The 22,821-nt window shown below is 42.5% G+C and overlaps 1 protein-coding gene across 2 annotated transcripts in view; it reads right to left on the minus strand.

Moving 5' to 3' along the window:
* Positions 1 to 22,821, minus strand: part of SLC24A3 (solute carrier family 24 member 3) — a 511,438-nt gene that overhangs the window by 30,791 nt on the left and 457,826 nt on the right. For both annotated transcript variants that reach the window (XM_079123534.1, XM_079123535.1), the window contains exons 8-12: positions 22,248 to 22,273; positions 15,204 to 15,257; positions 10,118 to 10,251; positions 8,132 to 8,292; positions 7,117 to 7,390 (exon numbers count right to left, since the gene is read on the minus strand). In XM_079123534.1, the coding sequence (XP_078979660.1) occupies positions 7,117 to 7,390; positions 8,132 to 8,292; positions 10,118 to 10,251; positions 15,204 to 15,257; positions 22,248 to 22,273 (649 nt within the window). The remainder of the gene's footprint in view (positions 1 to 7,116; positions 7,391 to 8,131; positions 8,293 to 10,117; positions 10,252 to 15,203; positions 15,258 to 22,247; positions 22,274 to 22,821) is intronic.

A 22,821-nucleotide genomic window follows, 5' to 3' on the forward strand; every position in this document is an offset into this window, starting at 1 on the left:
TCCTGCATATAGGTATTTGGGTTGTTGCCAATTTTAGGGTATTACAACTAAAGTGGTTGTGAACCTCTTTACACAAGTGTTTTGATGGGCATAGTTACATTTCTCTTGGATGAAGTCTTGGGGAAAAAAATGTTGAGTCATGGTGTGGGTGTTTACTTTACAAGAAACGGCCAAACAAAAAGTTTTCCAAAATGTGAAACATTTTATAGTCCCACCAGAGTTAAGGAGGTAATTTTTATTACAATATTTGAACAATAATTAATAAAAGTTTTTTTTTGTTGTTTTGTTTTGTTTTTGGTACTGGAAATTGAAAGGAGGGATCCTCTACCATTGAGCTACATCCCCAGTTCTTTTTCATTTTTTAATTTTCAGACAGGGTCTCAATAAGTTGCTAACACTGGCTTCAAACTTCCAATTCTCCTGCCTCAGCCTCCCCAGTCAGTGGGGTTATAGGCATGTATCACTGCACTTGGCAATAAAAGATTTAATAAATTTCTTTTTTTCTTTTTGCAGTGCTGAGGATTGAACCCTGAGCCTTGTGTGTACGAGGCATGTACTCTATCATTGTTCCACAGCTCCAGCCCCATTTTATATTTTTAAACGAATGTCCAGGTCTATTTCATATTATCTCTTACTAGCCTTTGAATAGTTTCTTAAAACTGCGTAGAAAGGTGACCTCACGTTATGACTGGCATCCCCAGCCTCCCTCTGATGGCCAGGGCAGAATGACCTTTACGGATCCGCGTGGCTTCCTCATCAGACAGTATTACAGTCCCATGCTCACTTTTTGGCTTTGGAGCTGAGTTACCATTTGAATTCCCTAGTTTTCTTATCTGCAACATGTGGACATTGTAACCCTGAGCTCTCATTGTTGCTGAGAGAATTAAATTAGATGATTATGGGATAGGGACTGAGACAACAGAATCTTTCAAGTTGCTTCGATGCAAATCCTCTGAGTCATTCTTGATTCTTTCCTTGCTTTCATCCCTATGGCCAGTCCTGGAAACCAGACCAGGGTATTCCCACTATCTGCATGACCTTCCCTTGCCCAGGTTGCTTATCTGTGGCCTGGCTAAAGATCTGGTTTCCTAAGGGAACTCCTGTGAACAATGTCTGTCCATTTGTTTACCACTTGGAGTCAGAGGGAGTTTCAGAAAGCAAATTATTCTAGAAACTTCCTTGGCTTCCATTACCCTCAGAGTAAATCTACACCTCTCTACCAAGGACTGCAAGGCTTTGTCTGAGTTGGCTCCTCCCAACCGGTTTTCCTATTCACATGTTCCCCCTTTGACTTTCTTTCAGTCTGCAGGGTCTTAGCCCTTGTGGGGCTCTTTGCATGGATCTTCCTGTGGCTGAGTGTGCTGTGGTGTGCAGGCCACCTGACCACTCGAAAACTGTCACCAGACCCCTTCAGACAACCCAGTGTAAATAAAACCCTCACCATTCCCCTCCTATTTTTCCTCCACCCACTTGGAGGATTTCCTTCAAAGGAATGTTTCCTATAGGAAATCATCAGATTTATTTGCTTCCTCATTTATTTCCAGATTCCCCCAAAGGAGGGAATTTTGAAAACCATGAACAGTGCAAGGTATATCACAAGATCAATAACTATTAATAGTAATAATATTGTTAAGAACAACCTAATTAGACAGACCAAAGAAAACTATTCCTTTTGGAGAATCTAAGGGTATCTCATTGACAACAACAGATGAAAGCAAGGAGAAAAAAAAACTACAAAAGGGACGGTTCTCCCTGTCATCAGTCATCATGCATCTTGTTAGATTTAAGTCTTGGAGATGGTCAAGCAGAAGATGAGATCTCTGAGAACAGGTGTGCCTGGATTTTACAAAGAGAGAAGTTCTGAGATTTGTCTCGTGAGTAGCTTTCAAATGCTGCAGAATCCAGAATATGACCAGGTCTTTGGATCCCAAATGCATTGGGAAATTCTCCATGTTCCTAAGTCCTGCAATGAGGTACTGAGGCATTTATGCACAGGTAGCTTTTAGGATCCTCCCTGCTGGCCTGCCATATGGCTGGTGCCTTTGCAGGGAGACAACCTTGGTTTGGTTTAAAATATACACCCAATCAAAGATCACAAAGAAACAGATGAGTAGGAAGAGAATTGACCTCAATTTGGTTCCTAATAGTCTTCAGGAAAAAAAAAAATAGAGAAAGAACAAAGAAGTCAGAACTTATGAGTGTATGAGCTTGGAAAATGATCTCAATTAGGTAGAGTTGCAAGCAGGACAAGTTAGTGCCAGTGAGTTCTGAGTTTTTTCCCCTTAGCTGCTTTCAAATACTTTGACCTGACACAGGGAGGATGTTGTCTTTGGAACACACAGTTTTCACTCTCAGTAAAATGATACAGATGCTTTCTTTACATGATTGCCTCTTTGCAATGACAACCTTAAAGGTAGAAATTCTGTACTATCTGAGAGAGGCCTTTAAGCTTAAAGTAACAAATATAACTCCTTGAACAAGCCAGTGGTGTGGAAAGGAGCTTCTTAAAAGCTTCTGAAGAGCAGGAACAGCCAAACAGGGATTGGCCACATTTTAGCTCATCTTAATGTCCATTTCTGAATAAAGGGGTAAAAATGATTTCTTTTTCCTCTTTGAATCAACAGAATTTCTGAACATTATCTCATCTTTTGTTCCATTACCATATGGTCCAAGTACAGACCCAAAGGGAGTGGTTTACATGTTCACTTAGCAAATATTTATTGAATGTCCTCTATGCCACTCGGTGCCAGGCACTGCTCCAGGAGCTTGGGGACAAAACCCCAAACTAGGAAAAGAAAGTTCCCTTCCACAGAGCTGATGTGCTAGTGATCATGTGGTTTCTCAAGTCAGCCAGCAGTGGGGAGATGAAGCAAGGAGCAAATTGTATTCTGCAAATAACCTGGCTTTAAGGAGTAAGAAGACTTGTTTCTAATATATACACTTATTCTGACTATATAGACAATAAAAATGGATACTAAAATGGAAAATATAGAAATCAAATATCAGTCTACCTAAGAAAAACAAACTTATATTTGGATGTATTTTCTTCTAGTCCTTTTTCTATGGAAATGTGTTCCCCTACATATACATTTCTATCTGCGAATGGTGAGACTCTCTTCACTCAGGAGAGAAGAATATATGCATATTTATATGCATATTTATATGCAGATATAGGTGTATATGATATATATGTATACTATGTGTATACAACCCCTACATACAGTATATGCACCTATGAACATATGGCATATTAATACCTGTATCTATTTCATATATATCCTACACAATATATTAAATATCTACAATGTACGTGTACATGTTTAATGTAGATATGTCAATCACATATTGCATGCTCTGTATGCATATATAATCTCTTAATATATGCATTTCTACATACACATATATGCATATACTTGTGTATACATCATACACATTTTTATTGACATACTCCAAAATAACTAATTTCTTAATTACACATATAATTGTCAAGACTTGGGGAGAAGCCAGCACTGTAGCTGGGTGACAGAAACATGGGGGCACATTCCCCATCCTAGAAGGATGAACATGAGAAGGAAAAATGTCCTCCTGGTATAGATGGACTTTTTTCAGGTCAAAAGAACTAAGCTCAAGAGGTTCCCTGATTCTCCCCTGCATGTTGATGCCCTCTGCTGGCCTGAGGTACACTCTGGCCTCCTTGCCATTGAGCCGCTGCCGGCCTGCCTGACCCGGGAAGGAAACTTGGGCAGGCCCCTTGTCTTAAAATGGAGCTCCTGAGTCCAGGTATGGGGTTTCTCAGTAGCTGGAGGAGGGGAACAGAGGTCACAATGGGACAAATCCCATCATTGCAGAGGCAGGACCTGGTTCTGATTTAGGATCTCCTGTCCTAGGAGAGCCATGACATTCACCGTGTCACATGAAGGTCACCAGTTTCTTACTACTCCCAGTGTGGCCCACAGACCAGCAGCATTAGCACCAACTGAAGAATTTCTTAGAAAATGCAGATTCTCAGGCATTACTCCAGACCATCTGAATCAGGACCTGCATTTTACCAGGGATGCCCTGGTGAGAAGGACTGGTGAGAACCTGGATGCCTGGCATGAGGTTTCCACACCCAAGTCACAGGACTATTTGGGGAGTGAATGGGACACTGGCAGTCAGGTCTGCTAACACACAAGGCACCAGAAATATGTGGTCAGAGGCCCAAGACCTCTGTCATCTGCAACATAGTCTCAGAGATACAGTGGGGCAGTGATCAGGAGGTTCAAGTGCAGTCATGTGTCACATAATGGTGTTCTGGCCAACGATGAACTGCATACACTGTGGTGGTCCCATAAGATTACATGATCTAGTCAGGTTGTAGCTATTTTAGTTTGCATGAATACACTCTATGATGTCTGCATAATGATGAAATCACCTAAAGATACGGTTCCCAGCATGTATCTCCTTTGTTAGGTGAGGCATGACTGTACCTTGAAATGCCATAGGTACGTCTGGAATAACTCCCAGCCAGCAGAGAAATATGGAAAATGTGATGGGAGGGGCCCTTTGTCGCCCCAAGTAATGAGGCCCACGTATGGGAGCCTGCCTCTCATTTCACACAGGTATCTGCCAGGAGGGTGTCTGTGGGGGTTCTGGGCTTCCCCAGTGCCAACGTAGAGCTTGGCCGCTTACAGACTCTTCAATTGATGCTACTGTTTCTTTAATCGGTGAAAAAGTTTAGCAAAATAAGCATTTTTGGGGGGCTTGATTATGGTCAAGTGATGGCCTCTGGATATGAGGATATGATAGGCAGAATTTGTGACTTGGGACCCCCAGATACTATGCTCTGATCCTCAGAACCTGTGGGTAGATGATCTATGGAACCATGACAATGCTGTGTCCTATGGCACAACTGACCTTGTGGCCTGATCTAATCACAAATGTCCTTGAAAGCAGAAGGGGAAGCCAAAAGTTGGAAATGTGAGGATACATGCAGTTGAAGATGGAGGGGCTGTGTAAGGAGGACGCACAGGGCCTCTAGGAGCAGGGAGCAGGCCCAAATGTACAGCCACAAGGAACCAAATTCTGCCCCAACATGAATGCATGTGCCCAGGGGTGATCCTCCCCAGGGCCTCTGGAAATGCAGCCTGTCCACACCTTGACTATGGCATTTTGAGGCTCTGACATCCCAGCTGTACTTACAACCTACAAGACCAAGGGGCATTGTTTTAAGCTGTTAAATTTTTGATAATTATTTATACACCAATAGGAAACAAAAATTAAGGCATGCAAGGGAGGAATGAAGTGTTTGGGCACTTACTCCTTAAGATGATTGTGGTCTGATTGATAGGGAAGAAGGTTGCCAAGGAAAGAGATCCAAGGTGGCAAGATGGACTAAAAGCCAGGGTAACAGTTCCCCTTACCCACAGGGACTGTTTCAAGACCTCAGTGGATGCCAGAAATGTGGATAGTGCCACCCCTTATGTATACTGTCTTTTTCCCCCCTATGCATTCACACACCTATGAAAAGGTTTAATTTAAAAATTATGTGCAGTGATTAATAGCAGTGCCTAATAACAAAATATATTCATTATAACAATAGACTGTATTAAAATTGCCAGCATCACTGCTCTTATACTTTGGGGTTCTTATTATGTAAAATAAGAATGATTTGAACACAAGCACTGTGATACCAAGACGCCACAACGGCTTTAAGGCTAAGGGGAGGGTAGTGTATACAGCACGGATATATCAGACACAGGGATGATCACATCCAGGGCAGGATGAAGCAGGATGATGTGAGATTTCATTATGTTACTCAGAATGGTATTTAATTTCAAACTTATGAAATGTTTATTTCCTTAACTTCCCAATTGAATATTTTCCATCTGTGGTTAATTGTGGTTGATCAAAGTTGACCCTGGGCAACTGAAACCACAGAAAAGGAAGCCAAAGATAAAGGGGGACTACTGTTTACTTTTTTTTTTTTTTTCCTATCAAGATAACCTACTAACAAGCAATAATTTAACTTTGGCTGCATAGTTAAGGAATTTGGCTGGAGGGCAGGCCTGTCAGGATGGATATTTTTTAATTAGTTTTGGTCAGTTCCTAACAAAGAGCCTATCTTAGGACTCCTGAGTAACAGGGCTGGCCTGTTTTATTTTCTGTCCCCTGGGTACAAAGGGACATAGAGCATAGCAAGACCCTGTATCTGAAGACAACACAGGATTCTCACCCATGTTCCACCACTAAATGGGCTTTTGGTTGGATCAATCAGCATTTCTTCAGAAAACCCTCAGACAAATTAAAACATCCTGGAGAAGTTTCACACATTAAGTTTCACACAGTTGACAGGGAATGTGAATTGGACCAGAACACTCTTTGCTGGACTAGTCAAACTTCTAGAAGGTTTAGCAAAGTAGCAGTATGCTTTGGGTTTGGTCTACCAGTTCTGCTAATGGGTGGGGGAAAATGTTGCTGGAATGTTCAAGTGCAGTAGTCAGAGAAGGACACAGTCCTGATGAGGTCCTGAAAGCATTTACAGGCTTTGTCTCTCCTGTTTCAAGGTCAGAGAGTCCTTGGCCAGCTCACTGAGTAAGGACATGCATACCACTTTTTTCCTAGGTCTGCATCTCCTATGACTCCCCCTCTGCAGAAATCTGGTCATAGGAGTGAGGGACTTGATTAGGGGTAAGGGACAGGAAGTGAGAACAAAGGGAACTGGGTATGCAGTCCCCACAGCTGACCTTGGCGGAACAGTTCCAACTAACTGTAATGGGAGGGGTAGAGGGGCCTGAAGGGCCTCTGCCCCCAGCACAAGCTGCCTTGCTAACATTGGCCATGTGTCTTTCCTGTTGAGCACCAACAGGTCCTGCTGCAAAGAATAGCAGAGAGGACTTCCATCCACCAAATGCAGTTAGTCAAAGAATTCAAATTTCAGTCCATGATTATGTGCCACCATCTTGGTCAGTTCTGAACCTTTTAAAATAGAGTCCTGCCCACTTTAGAAACTTCAGATATTTTTGTGTTCACACAGAGACTTTCTTTGAATTGAATAGTAAAAAGATCATCCAAGTCAAGGGTATCCACTCAGTGGTCTCAAAATAGTTCCCCCAGCCCAGACGCAGGACCTCTTACAGGGGGGATCGAACGGTGTGTAGGGTCCTTCCTCCTCCTCCTCCTCCTCTTCCTCTTCCTCCTCGTCATTCTCGTTGTTTTCATTGTCCTCATTTTCATTCTCTGTCTCGTTGCCAGCCTCGGCAACACCATCATCCCTCCGCGTCCCGTTCGTGCCCCTGTCTGGGGCACTGCTGGGCCCTGTTCCGTTCTCCACAGTGTGCTTAACTGGTATTTTAATGGCCACCTCAGACTCCCCATTGGCGTAAGCTCTGCTGTTGATCAGTCTTTGTCTCTGGAAAGAAAGTGACATGTTTTCCATTGTCAGAGTGATTGCAAGTACCTTACACCCAGAACACGACTTATGGGGATTTCCTTCATGCCCTGATAAGGAGATGCTTGCAAAAGACACTGGAGTCAAATGTGAAGAGATTCCTCAAAGTAATAATCAATTCATACAACCTCCTTCTTAGAGGAAAGATTTAACACTTTTTGACTCAATGGAACTCACAAATCCCTTTAGGGGAACATCTCTATGTCTGCGATATGTGACTTCTTGATGTCTGTGCATTGGGATGTTATCTTTCTTTTCTGGGTTGCAGTGTTCCCTTGTAAGAAAGCCACACAGCTGTGTCTGGACTAGTGTATTAATAAGGCTGCTACTCTGGAAAAAGGAAAATTAGGTCAGAGACTCTGGGTTACTTTAAATGAGGGTAATGTTTATGTAGCATTTACTTCTGTGCAAATTTACATCAAGGGGCTCTACCAGAATGAAGAATGAAAGAAAAAGATAGGAAGAAAGGGACAGGGAAGTGTTTCTATATAACTGAGAGCTAGACCATGTCTTTCAACTTGTGTGGAGAAGAGTGAGGACCAGGATACACCACTAGCCCAGAGAGCAGAGATACTGGGAAAGGACTGAGGGATGTTATTGTGGTAGACCTTTGGTTGATCTCTTCTTTCATGTCAGGGAACTTTCCTTCCCCTTGTGTCCCACCCCTGACCAGTGGTATGTGCACGGTGCTTTTCCAGATACCTCATTGATCAGCATTCGACTAGCCATGGAGAGCCGGGTCTTGGGGGGAAAGTGGCTTGTGATCATGATTCGAAGGCCCGCCTCAGAGAAAGAAAGCTGGTGCGGGTAGGCCGACAGCAACTCATCCACCATGATCACTGACGCTTTGCGATGGAAATTGGCTAGGGAACGACAAGGATGAAATAAAATAGCATGGAGGCCAGGAGCAGGAGAGAGGCGTTCATTAGTTTTCCTCCCACTCCTCCTCTGTTCCTTTCCTCCTCACCTCTTCACTTGTTTGCTCCCCTTCATCCACCTACCTTCCATCCACCCACCCACCTACCTTCCACCACCCACCCATCCTCCACCTCTCCATCTTTATCCCCTCCCTCCATCCCTCTCCCTGCCCCTCCCTTCCATCCCATGGAAAGTCACAGGGAAGGTCATAGTAAATCCGTTTGAAGAAGAGTCCCCATCTCCTTTCCATGGGTCTTATTAAAAGCTCACTTGAGATGACTTGGAATAAGTCGAGCATCATTCATCACTAGGGTAAGAAGGAATGATGACGTAAGAGAATTCCTCCCTGTCCTCCAAGGATTCTTTCCCCACCACTTAGATGTGGGGCACGAGAAATATCCAAATAACCTTTAGTAACCCTGAATACGCTTCAAATATCAATGGCATTTACATTGAACCATTAAAAGCTGAGAACTGACGTTAAGGCCCGGTAGAGGTCACGGTGAGGACCTGTACACCTCCTGCAGCCCAGCCTGGGAGCAGAGCTGACAAGGGGGGAGTGGATGAGCTGTCCACCTGCAGGGGGCTGATATTCAGAGAGGGGCAGGCACAGGACCTGTACAGTGATTTGCGGGGAGGCCTGAAAAAATCTCCTGACAAGGCCTTACCCTTGCGTTACATGAGCCACAGGTACACACAGCTCATGGGAGCCTCCCCCAGCCTCTCAGCATTTGCTGCTGTTTTCCAGGCTGCTAAACTGTGAGATGATCTCTGGAAACACAGGTTTATTTTAGGTAGCTCTCTGCAGTCTCCCAGGAGTACTTGCTTTATGGATATAAACTACCCAGAAGAGGAGAAACTAAATTAAATCCTCACATGGAATGGTGCTAAATAATACTTAAGTTTTTATTATTCAACATACTTATGATCATTCAAAAATATACTGAATATTTGATTTTCAAAAGTTTAATCATTACCCAGAGTCAAAGATATACTTGAAAGTAACCTATATATTTTCTAATCTACTTTTTTTTTTTGCTCTTTTTTCTGGGAAAAAAATTTCAAGGGAATTAAAAAAAAAAAAAACTTTTAAATGAAAAATGAAACATAGTTCAGGCAAATCAAATAACGATTTTCTGTGTTCCTCCATGAAAAAATGTAATTATCAGCGTGCACTACATTGTTTCCCATAGTATACCAACTGCTTTGTGGGAATAGATGGAATATAAGAATTACTTTGAAAAGAAAGGGCATTTTCCTTTGGCTATTTGGGAATGGAGTTAATGTGACCTGAAAGTGAATCTGAATAGATGTGGTCACATCCTAAGAACAGCTGTCATTTATGGAGCATTGCACTGAACTCATTTATATTCTTGATCAGCTTTAGTCATTACAAAAATAATTTCCATTTACCAAAAGAAAAAAGTGAGACCCAGAGAGGTTAAGTAACTTGCTTCATGGTCACACAGTCCAAATAGGACAGAACCAAGACCTTGAAACCTCTGGTCTTCTCTTTGTCCTCATTTCCCTATGTGACCTCCAGGAAAAATGTGTTCCTGTAAGACTCTCCATGGGGCTTTCTGAGTTGGCTCATTGCCAAGTATGAGACAGTCCCACCATGCTGCCAAAGGGCAGGTGGGAGGACTGGAAACTGCTGTTTCCTGCCTCCTCTCTCTCCAAGCAGTGCTCCCTTGAGGGCAGCAGGGGCTCCGGAGTGTGGCTAGGGGAGAGGGCACAGCAGCTTCTTGGGCACAGGGCTCTGCCGCTTACCTTTCTTAAGTAGCACCACAGTTGCATCGCAGTTGCTGCTGTCATCGATTTCAGCGTTGTTGGCTAATCCATTTACCATGTTCCCAGCACCTTTTGTCCTCCTTTCGAAGCACTGATGTATGCAGGCATTATATCTGGTGAAGGAGAAAATGGAAACCGTCGGTCAGCCTTGACCACTCCTCCAGTTCCCCAACGTCCCCCCAGTACTCTCCGAGCGCCTGTGTAGATGCGTGGGGTGGGAGCCAATGCCTCTGGTCAGGGTTGTTCTTATTTCATCTCCCATTTCCCCTCAGAACATGCAGTTTGTTCCACTTCCCAGATGAAAGATGTACTGCCCGTGGAAGTCAAACCGCCAACACAGAGATCAACAATGGCACAACTGTCTTTACTACCTCTTCAGAGTCAGTGGCAAGGACTCTGGGATTGAGCTCCCTTACCTGGGATTGAATAATGGAAGGACTGTGACAGGGCTCAGAGGACAGTCAAGGTCCACCTCCCTCTGGTCACATCTCCAGGGCTTTTGCTTCATGGGAGAAGGTAAAGGCATCTTGTCCCTACTGTCACCTAATGGCTGGATGTCAGGGTCTATGTGGAACAGGTTGGATGGCCATCTGGGTCTCTGCTTTTGGTCTCCTGTGGTCCCAGGTTTTATCCTGTGACTCTATTACTATTGTGTAATGAGATATTAGCTTTATGAAAAAATTCTGGGCTATATAATTCTGCAAAATGACAGAGTGAAAAAATTGTACAGTGTTTCTTCCATGCTCCAACAGACTTGTGTTGGAAGGAAAGAGGTTTATATAAACTTCCAGGATGGTTCCCCCCAACCCCTGTCCCTTGATCTTGTGTATTACAGGATACCATAGAGCAGTCCTACAAAATTCATGATAAACTTAAAAGCAAAACTCATAAGCAAAGCTGGACAGGGTTTCCAGAGACCTTTGAGCCACTACTGCTCTTTCCTTCTCTCAAAAATCTAATGGATCCATGGTCATGGAACAACCCACTGAGGAGTCTCACCCAGCTTGACCTCAGCCTCACATAGGAGTAGCAGCAAGGCATGGCAACTCTAAATGGCCAGCTGGAAGACCCCTCAACCTGTTTCCTTCTGCTTCACATGGCTTTTGTTCCTACAGGCAGACAGGAGGCCCTCTGGAGACCCCGTGCCTGGTTGTTCAGTCAGTGCCTCTTGGGGGTAGGTGGCCTATGGGATCATGACTGTCATCATGGTAAAGGCAGAGGGGGCCCCTCTGTGGCTGGGTCTCCTCTTCATGAGACCCTTCCTGCAGTCCCTGGTGGTTGTTCCTACATTGCATGAGGAGAACAGAAAGCTAGTCAAAAGTGACATGCTGACTGTGTAAAGGGAAGTGAACAGGCCAATCCTGGAAGACTCCCGAGATTCATAAGAGGTGGGGTCCAGAGTTAGAACATCAGTGTTTTACAATATTCACTGAGTAGCTGATCCAGATGCTGGGCATCCCAAACAGGAGCAACATCGATGTGCCTCCTGATGGAAGAACTCCCCGCCCCCACTTGGAACATAATCTATCCTGAATTAGATCAAACTCTGACATGCAGGAAACATGGAGGCCAAATGAACAGACTGCACTAAACCACAAGATGGAATTATCAATTTCTAAACCATGGGAATCCCTGCAGAGCAAACAACCAAACTGTGTGAAAGAAAACATTGCAAGAAAACACCCCTGCCAACACACATACACGAGGGGGAGTTTTTATAGATGAAGAGAGATCTAAAACATGGTGCAACCAATTATAATGAGGAGAATTCATTTGGATTCTGATTTAAAAAATGTTTATGATATTTATGAGACTAAATGAAAACTGTAAACTCTGACATTTATGAGACCATTGAGAATTTGAACATCGATTGGACATTTTATGACATTAAGGAATTAGCACTACTTTTAGGTCTGATAATAATACTGTGATCATATTAAAAATTAATCCTTCTAAAAAATATACTGAAAATATTTTAGACTATGAGATGTCACAGTTATGTGGGGTTGGGAAGGGAAACACACAGTGTGTGTGGAGGGTTGTTGGGCCAATGGTGAACACACAGGCTTGTCTTACTATTCTGTCGACTTCTGTGTATATTCAATATTCTTTTTACTGAAAAGATTTCCCCACCTTCTGGATTTGACCAGAATGCCCTACAAAAGGAGCGAAGCAGTGTTTCTTCTGTCTTGGCTCAGAAACCATTTTACCCATAGAAATACTGACTTGCATGAGGGTTTCCCTTCAAAGTCTAACTGCATATCATGCATTTATTGAGGTTTGGATAACAGAATAACAATACCATACAATGAAGGCTTTCTTGAAACCAGATATTGGGTTAATAACTGAGCTGCCACATTCCATCCTTATTTGAAAAACAAACCTATGAAGTAGGAACTATTTTTCCTGCTTTGCAGAAGGGGAAACTGAGATTCAAAATGAAGGAACAAATGAGCCAAGATCTCACAGCTAATGAGTGGAAAGGGTGAGGCCTGCTGCCAGGGCTGTATGTGAGGCACTTGTTCTTACCCACCAGAACATGCTGCCTCATCTGGGGAACAAATCCCAAAGAAGTGCACAAGGTGTTCCGAAAGAATCCTTGCTAAGACCTTGTATGCCACATTTCCCATTAAGGTTCCTACCTCTGTGGCCAATCCAAAATTGCTTTTGGACCTTCAGACAGAATATATAAAGTCATTTTAAAGCTATCTCCCCAGGAGGCAGCTGATGATTCTAATATATGCTGCTTTTTTAAAATGGCAGTTGCTCTGTTTTATATTTTTAATTGAATGTTTTAAATTTTGTGCTTACACCCTGAAGCTATTTTATTGTGAAGCATGCAATTTTATAAATCAGATTTTATAAAACCCAATGATTAAAGTCTCTGATTGCAGAGGGGGATGGCCAAAGAGCATAGATTTCAATTTAGAACTTGGGACCAGAATTTATGCAGAAAATTCTACCAGCACGGTAGCTTCCATTTGCTCTTTTATTTGTATCCTGCTGGAAGTGAACAGCTGGAATGTTGGTAAAGCTGAAGCCTCAGCAGAAACACACCTCGTTAGCTTCCACATTTGCTACAATTTGGGGTAGAGGAGAGGATGAGTTTGCTTAAACTTCCACAAGCCTAGACAATGACACATGGGCTTTTATGATGGCTCAGAAAAGAGGTCCAATGTCCTTGGAAGACATGCTAGCAAAAATATTCAACCTCCCTTCCCTTAGTAGAACCACTGTGTACGTGAGGCCCACCTCATTCTGTGAAGCCCCCAATGAATTCATGATGGGACATACTTTTATCAAAATTCAGATTCAAGTCCAAGGTCAATGTCAGGTATACATCAGACATCCTATGAATTCCTCCTAAAAAACTGGCAAATTCCCCTTCTCAAAGGGAAGAAGAGAACACTTGAGTCTTTGAGAACCCAAACTTAGAGCTTCAAAAATTTTCTTTTTTAAAAGGTGCAATAATTAAATAGAGAATACCAAAGATATCAAAGAATGTCAAAGATCTAAAGGCTCCATGGACTACTGGTCATGTTGTTTGAGGTCTCTCCATTGAAGCACTGATTCCCTACGTGGTTTTATTACTTGAGGTAAACAGGAGTAAGATGGTTATTCCCAGTCGAATGTCATATTGAGGTGGGCAGCAGACTACTTACAGACTATGCTGGACACCACCTAGGCTAGTTTCTATGTTGAGATTCATGTGGTATTTGCTAGTGGCCATACTGGTTTCTCCTATTAGGTCTCTCAGTCACTGGTGGCCATAATTAACTTTTTCCAGGCCTCACCAGCATGACAAACTTAACATATCAAGTCAGACTGCTACCTGATGTGTCCAAACTAGAAATTTCTAAAGTTCTCTACTTTCTCACACCTTGAGAAGGTGGTCAGTTCTATAGCTACATATGCTGGGGAATCTAGGAGCTAATTTAGAGTAAAAGAAACAGTTCTCATGGGGACTTGTAGCTATGGTTCTGCATTATTTATAAGCTCCTCATCTCAGTGACAGTTTGTGAATGTGAGCCAGCAGTTGCAAAACCATGGTGCTTACACGTTACTTAGATTACAGGAGACATCAGCAATATCTTTCTTGATAAAAATGATAGGCTACTCTGATTCCATGAGGGAAAATAACATATGATACGGTGGTTTAAAAATATATCAACAAATCTTCTGACACCCTTCCTTTCTGTAGGTGAATTACAGCCTTTGAGTGTGACCTGCACTTAGTGACTTGGTTCTAATAAACGAAATACAGCAAAAGCAATGATGTGTGACTTCTGTGATGGGATTATAGAATGTGTTGCAGGGTCCTTCTCCTCTCTCTTTGTCTCTGGGTATTACTCACTCTGGGTGGAGTCATTCAGCAGCACTAAGGAGAAGCTCATGTGGTGATGAACTGAGCCCTCTAACCAACAGCCAGTGCCCACTAGCCATGTGAGTGGGCCACAGCCAAGGCAGATCTGCCATCAAATCAAGTACATGATGGCAGTCCTGGCCAACACCTCACCTGCCATCTCATGAGAGAGACCCTGAACTAGAACTCTGCAGTTAAGCAACTTCTTGATTTCCAACTCTTAGATAATACATGTTAGTGGTTTTGGGCCACTAAGTGTGGGTGTAATTTGTTATGCAGCAGTAGATGACTAATACAACAGGAGTAATGAAGGTCTGCAGATAAGCGCTTCACTGTTTCAGTCATTGCACGTCACCCTCATCCCACAGTCCACACAGAAATATGGTGTGCAGTTTTACCTCCTTTCTTATGAAAGAGACAACCCAATGCAAGGTTGCCGGATCCTCAAGGTGCAAGGTTCCTAGAAGGTTCTTGAGTGAAACAATGAAGCTTTAATTCTGGCATCACATATGGGTTGGGAGTGATAATAGTAGCTAATCAGAATTACAGAGATTATGAACAGGCTGCAGAAGAGCCCAATGAGTGTGAGGGCGGACACTAAAAACCTAGTTGGATACTCATCTTCTCCCCTACTCCTCTTCTCACATCATGCTAGAGGTGGGAAACAGTTTTGGAAAGAAACGAAGGAGGTATTTCACTTACTTCATGATGACAATGTAGATCAGGTACATCAGCACGAGGACCAGAGACTCCCACCTGCACACAAACCAAGAACAGTTAAAGAAAGTGGCCGTGGGCAGGCAGCCATGAAGCCCATTAGGCCATGTACATCTGAGTCCACATGGATGGCCAGGGGGGCAAGGCAGGTGGGTTACACACACTCCCTGGTCTATAGACATTTTCCATGCTGTACACAGACTTTAGTGATCTTCTTCTTTCTTTCCCACCCAGAGGGAAACAATGCTCCTTCCTCTCTCGTATCTGCTCACCTATAGAACTCTTAGAAAGTCGAATACAGGTCTCTGAGTATAAATTTGTCCATGGCTTTATCACCCACTGAGATTATTCAGATGTATTTACAAAGAGCAAACTAAGACTAGAGGAATAGATGGGGAGTCTGAGGGATTGTCAAATACATAGGAGCTAGGCAGAAAGGGTGGGTCAGAGAGAAATAGGACAGTGACAGAGAGACACACAGCGACAGAGATAGCAAGAGACAGAGAGACACAAAGAGATAGAAAAAGACAGAGAGACAGGCAGAGATAGAGACAGAGAGAGGGCAGGAGAGAAAGGGAGGGTGGGGAGAGATGGAGAGAGCACGCCTGGGCAGGGAACTATTAGAATGAGTGGGAGGGAAAATGGTTAAGAGAAAGGAAGAAAAAAAAAAAAAACGAAACCTTAAGTTTCCTGTAATTTGAATACATCTTCTAATTTATTTATTCCAGTAACTTTCAGCCAAAACACTGGGAACTTGTTTTCTGGGTTCCCTTTTAGTTGTCAAGTTAAATTAGCTAATTCAGGGAGTAATTCTGCCTTCAAGAGAAGGTGATTGGAGAAGGTTCTAAAGGGGAAATTCCAGGTGGCAGCTATCCTTCTTTTGTACTTTTCAAATTTCATGTTTACAAGTTGATCCTAAATAAATATTTGGCCACATGTAAAAAAGACACACAGACAATTTTTTAAACATATGACATTTATAAAAATGAGGAGTTGGAGAGAAGCCAGATAACTGTTAAATGGGGGACTGGGCGTATAAATTGTAAGAATATTCACACAGTGAGTGAGCTATTACACACCTCCACACCTCTGCAAATATGTTTCTATAGCAGTGCTCAGGATTCAAGAGAAGACATCAGGGTGTCCAAACTCCTCTACCTTCTGCCTGAATCATTGCCTTCTCTTCTGAAAGGGTTGGGACTACTCCATTTCAGTGCCCCCCACTGTCAATTCACATGGCAAATGTCTCTAAGTGTCTCTAGTCTAACTTCCACATCATTAATTCCCTGAAAAAGATGTATATGTATATGTAATGTAAACTTCATGGGAAAGTCCGACTTAGTTCACAGCATTCAATTAGAAGAAAGATGAATTTTAGTAGTCTCAATGAGAGGTCACTGAAAAATGAACCAATTTCCATGAAATGTTACAGACTGGTTGAATTAACTCTAGCAATTTCTAAACAGGTATATTTATACTCTTTCTCGTTCTTGGAGATCCTTTTGGGTTTATTTTTGCTCAAAGCAAGTCCTTCTGTTGCAATATTCCAACCAGGTTCTCCCTGGCTATTTTTTAGGGGCATCCAGGGACAGGGAGGGGATTTCCTACTTTCTTTGGCTTTTCAAGGTTACTTTGTGGGTATGTGGACTCAGGGTTCACAGAAGGCCTCCCCCATATTGAATGTCCTTATCTCTCTGAGGCCTCAGTGCCATCCCTCCTGCTGTCCGTGGCTTTTGTGGTCTGAGTAAGTGTCTGATCATCAGTGATCTTTGGGGTTCCTTTCTCCAGTGCCACAAGCATCTCTAAACGACCCCATGATTACATCTCAGCCACCTGCCTCCCCTCTAGCCTTTGAGAGACTCCAGGTCAGTGCTGGGTTTGATTCTGGGTTATGTGTCCAGTTCTGGAGCAGCCTGCTTCACAGGAGGTGCTTGGGAAACAGGTTAGTTTGGAATGGATCCACATCCAGATCTCTGAAGTCACATGTGGCTCTCCTTCCCCTCTTTCCTGCCCTTCCTCTCTGGGATACTGGGCATCTTTTCCACCTTCCTTTCCTGACCACAGCTCATTGCTTCCCTCTGAGAATCCAGTTCTGTGGTAGGACCTTGGTTTGTTTCTCCCATTCCCAGAATTCCATTTGGAACCCCTTTCCATTGGGCTCTGATTCTCCTGTGAAAGTTTGTTCTGAGTTGCTACTGCCTCTTCACACCCGGAGGGCATGACTCTGATTTCCTAAACACATCAACTCAGGAGGAGTTTCCAGGTCATGGCCCCAAGGTCTCTTTCCTCTCCCAAAGTCACAACTTGAGAATCAAAAGAAGAAACAAAATATGATCCTGAGTCCTTTAGTGTTCCCACTGGGCCTTCAGACTCACAGAATACACATTCCAGATTCCTTATGACATTGTGAGCCTGGCTGAGTGACCATCATGGATTCATGGATCTTGCTCTGAAAGTTGAGAGTACACCCAAGAGGTGGGTCTCTCATGCTTTCTATTTTAAGTGTCTTTTGGGATAGGTATCTACAGACATTCCCTTGCCTCTTGCCTTAAAAGAGAACTCTACTACGTTTAGGCAGAAAATGATCTCAAGGAAGGTAAGTCCCACCTCTTGTCCCAGAGGATGAACAGTAATTGATATAAAATTGTAATTTTAAATCCCACCCAAATCTGCCATTTCTTGGTCAAGGCAAACCTAGTTGTTACCAAAGAGATGTAAGGTGAAAGGGTGCTAAGAAAGACACCAGAGCCCCTTCTTCCTCCTTCTAATCTTCAATATAGACTTGACAGCTGGAACCACAACAGCCATCTTTGGACCATTTGAGAAAGGCCAACAGAAATGCACAGCCACTGCACCATTTACATCTGGGATACTTGATATCTAAGAACGATAAACCAATATGGCTGGGTTTTCTATTGCTTTCTATTGAAAGCATTCCTGACTGACTGCTGACCATGAGTTCTTGGCTGAATGTGACATACTGTACGTTGGGATAGGAATGGCCAGGGAATCTAAACTGCGTATGACAGGGAGACCTTGTTTTTGTGTAGAGTTGGCCCTCTTTATCTGTGGGTTCCACATCCATGTACTAAAGCAACCACAGATGAAAAATATCTGAAAAAATTGCTCTGATTGGACACACATAGATTTTTTTTCTTGTTCATTATTCTGTAAACGACATAGTATAACAGCTATTTGTGCAACATTTACATTGTGCTTAGGTATTATAATATAGAGATGATTTTAAGTATATGGGAGAATATGTGCAAGTTATATGCAAATAATGGGCCATTTTATTTTATTTTTTTAAAATTTTAATTTAATTTTACTTTTGGTTCTAGGAGTTGGGGTGCTTAACCACTGGGCCGTGTCCCCAGGCCTTTCTATTTTTTTATTTTGAGACAGGGTCTCACTTAGTTGCTTAGGGTCTTGCTACATTGCTGAGGCTGGCCTCAAACTTGTGATCCTCCTGTCTCAATTTCTGAAGATGCTGGGATTACAGGTGTGTGACACTATGCTGGGTTAATAATGGGCCATTTTATGTGAGACTTGAGCATTCACAGATTTTGGTATCCTCAGGGAATCCTGGAACCAATCCCCCAAAGGCAACAAGAGATGACTGTATTTGTGCTTGGTAAAGCTCATTTCATCCTAAAGAGTACTCTAGTTTCAAAATAAACACAGCTGAGATTAGTTTCCTTTTGAAAATTTGGAATGAATTGATTACCTGCTTTGAAATCTCTAGGACATGCTGGAATATTCTATATCAAGGAATGGAGTTCACGGTTTGAAGTTTTATTGAAATGTTCCTGTGCTTTAATTGCATAGATTAAAGAATCTGGTTTTAAAGAGAGAACTCAGCTTCAGTAAGACAAATGCTTATGATTGGTTGGGTAAGAAGGTAGAAGTGAATAGTGACAGATATCTTCAAGTTCAATATATTTTGCTTTTCTTCAATGAGTTGAAATCCCTGGATGTCCCAGAGCAGTTAAAGGCCAGTGGTGCAAACTTTAATTTCCCAGCCTCGCTCATGTGAAAAACGCTCTCCGTCAGTCCATGCATGTAATAACAACAATTACGCAACAGGCCAGCCCTCTGGGAATGATGTTATTTTGGTGCAATGAAAGCCCTCCTGGCTCAGTTCGTCTCTGGAAGTTACAGCTGTGAATGGTTTATGATTTCAACATCTCCCAGGCTAGAACAAGGCACCCTTGGGGATTTGCAACTCAACTATCTGTGGCCCCCCTGGTCCCTTATTCATAACTCCGGGTACAGGAACACTCAGATCAAGGGTCCCCATGACTTGTTCCTTTGAAGAACCTGGACACTTCAGTTGCCAGCTTGGTGTTCTACCTTAGGAGGATACGATTTGGATCTGGAATGTCCCCCAAAGGCTCATGTGTTCAAGGCTTGGTCCCCAGTGCAGCCATGTTTAGAGGTGGGGCTTTTGAGAAGTGATTGAATCATGAGGGCTCTGAATTCATGGATGGAGTCTTCCATTGTTGGATTTGTAGGTGAATGGATTATGGGGAGGTGGTAGAAACTGTAAGAGGTAGGACGTAGTTGAAGGGTGTGAGCCCTCGGGGGCATGCCCATGGGGACTCCTTCTTGTCCTTGCCCCTTCTTCTCTCACTTTGCTTCTGGGTCACCAGAAGGTGAGCAGCTTTGCTCTGCCACACTCTCTCCACCATGATGTTGTACCTTACCACAGGTCCATAGTTTCTACAGAAAACATTTCTGACTGATGGCTACCACCATGTCTTGGCTGAACATGAAATACTGCTCTATGGGCTTTAGGTTTGGTGAAGGAATCTAAACTGTGTATGTCAGGGCCAGAAACTATAAACTGAAACTTCTGAGACCAGAAGTGAAAATAAATCTTTTCTCCTTTAAGTTGTTTTTCTCAGGCATTTTGTCATAGCAATGAAAAGCTGACTAACACAGCTGGAGTCACCTAACATCATGGGGGAAAAGTATTTGGAATGAAGCAGAAATGGACTCCCCCTTTCTAACTCCATAACACCTGAAATATTGTAAAAAAGGTTTTGAGGATAATGAATGAAATTGGTTTATCACAAAACCTGCTCTTATCTCTTCCTGCCATGGTTTGTACTCAGCAATGCCATGGAGATAACAGAAAAAGGGCTCCCTCAAGAGTGACAGTAACCACCCTGGGTTGGCCTTTCTTGATGTTTTTCAGCAGTGGAACAATTATTGAGATCAACTGTGACCTTAACTTCCTTTGTCTTTAGGGCAGCATCACTAGCAAAGACTAACACCAAATCACCTACTATGTGCTCTGGCAGAGCAGCAGCTTTGCTAATCATGCTGTCAGTTTGCACAAGGTTACTCCTGGAAGCTTTCCTGTACTGCATTTCATCCCCAAGGACATGGGGAGAGAAAACCACCACCCCACTGGTGGCCACATCCAGGATGATAACACAAGGAGGCTCTTCCTTATCTCTGACCCAGTGGGGGCTCCCAGGGTACTCGATCCCTTTTGGTTACTAGTGCTCACAAAAGACATATTTCTTATTTCTTATGAGTCAATATGGAGATTATGTGTCTGAAAGCTCATCCTCCTAATTGTCTCCTCCTGTCCCCTCTTGGACAGAATAGAGAGAGAGAGAGGGAGAATGAGAAAGAGAGAGAGAGAGGGTGAATGAGAAAGAGAGAGAGGGATTGAGATTTATCAAAAAAAATTTTAATAATACCCTGGCATAACACATGACATTTATCATTAAGACAATAGATTCCCTGCTGCCTTCAAATTCCGGGAATCACAGAAATGCCCTTTGATACAGAGATGTCCTTTGATACAGAGATGCCCACTGTAGCTAACGGTTAGAACAAAGGGTTAGCATTTCTTTTGCAGAAAGTGAAGCCAGGTGAATGCTCTGCTTCTTTCTAAACTCATTCCTGGCTTGAAGTAATGCAATGAAAGTTTTCTAGCTACAGAGTGACTCTTAATTCTAAAAAGTTATTTCACACTCTTCTACTTCTAAAGATTAAATATTTGAAAAAAATATAACAGGAATGCACAGCACAGGCTATTTCTATTTCCATTTCAAATATATTTGAATTGCTCCAAACTCATTTCAAGAATGGGGATTTAGACAGTTGTCCACAATGTAAATATCCTTCCACATGTTTAATTTGGGTAAAATTTTCTATTTAAAGATTCACTGATTTTCAGAGCTCTGAGATTTTTTTTCTTTGAATGTTAGATAGAACTTTAATGGGTTAAAGGTTACTGAAGTGCCTTGTTCCTGGCTCCTAAGATATATATGGGATTTGGACTCTTGATCTTGTTTGGATACTGACGAAGATTGGATTTGGAATGTCCCCCAAAGACCTGTATATTAGGTTCTTGGTCTTCAGCTTGGCGTCACTGGGAAGTGGTGGAACACTAAAGAGGTAAGGTTTACTGGAAGACCTTTGAATCATTGAGGGTTGCCCTTCAAGAGGATAATGGGACTTAGCCCTTCTTCTTTCTTTTGCTTTGTTAATTCTAAGTGGTTCTGTTCTGTCATGTACTCTTGTCATGTCACAGGGCTCAAAGCAACAGGGCCAACTGATCATAGACTGAAACTTACAAAACTTTGAGCCAAAACAAACCTTTGTTTTTTATATGTTGCTTATCTGTTATTTTGTTATAGTAACAGAAATCTGACTAATGCAGATACAATTTTAAAAGATGAACCAAATCTCAGCCATGGCCTAGCAAATGGTTGACTGTAGAGACACCCAGAAAAGTCACAACATCCAACATGATTGATAAAGATGCATCTAGCTATGAAGATTCTGAATGAAAGCCCCAAATCCAGTCCAAGAGAGAGAAAAAAATCTCTGTTTGATGAAAGCCAATTTAATGTCTTGGTTGAGTTGGACAGAGGGTTCCCAGGATGTCTAGTTGTTCCAAGTCATCATGTCATTTTCCTTTCTTTTCTAATCCCTAACTCTGGCCTCCAATATATTTGGATCTGCAATATAACAAGAGTAAATTGAAAAAGGAAAAGAGGTACTTACCAAGAAACTTTTTCATCATAAATGAACTGTGAAAAAAATAAAAAGGATAGAAGATTAGACACACACATGCACACACACAATGTTTTTAGAATGCACACTATCCACCTTGCTGACATGGTGGTCATCAGGGCTGGGTTGGCATGGATCATGATGCATCTGTGGGCAAACTCCTTCTTTGCTGGTTGAGTTTTTTGCCAGTGTTAGTGGAAGAAGGTGTTATTGGCAGATTGGGGTGAGCATGTGTGGAGGGGTAAGCATCTGGTAATCCCATTGTTCTTGTAATTTCTATCTGGCCTAGAGTGCTAAAAAGAATGACTACTCTGTTTGGTAAAGCAATATACGTTTTGGAACTTACGTCTGAATGGGCAGGTAAGAGCATGGCAGGTCCTTCCCAAGGCTAGCCCCTTATGTGCCACCTGTGAGATTTCCATACATCTCTGGGCAACATGTTACACCTTCACAGTTTTTATGCAAGCACTTGAAATTCTATATATTCAATACTTTTTTCTTTTAATTGACCTTTTTTGTTTGTTCTCTTAAAAGCATTTTTTCCCCAAATGCAACTTTGCATCAC

This window comes from Sciurus vulgaris (genome assembly GCF_902686455.1).
Source record: "Sciurus vulgaris genome assembly, chromosome: 2".
Taxonomy (NCBI): domain Eukaryota; kingdom Metazoa; phylum Chordata; class Mammalia; order Rodentia; family Sciuridae; genus Sciurus; species Sciurus vulgaris.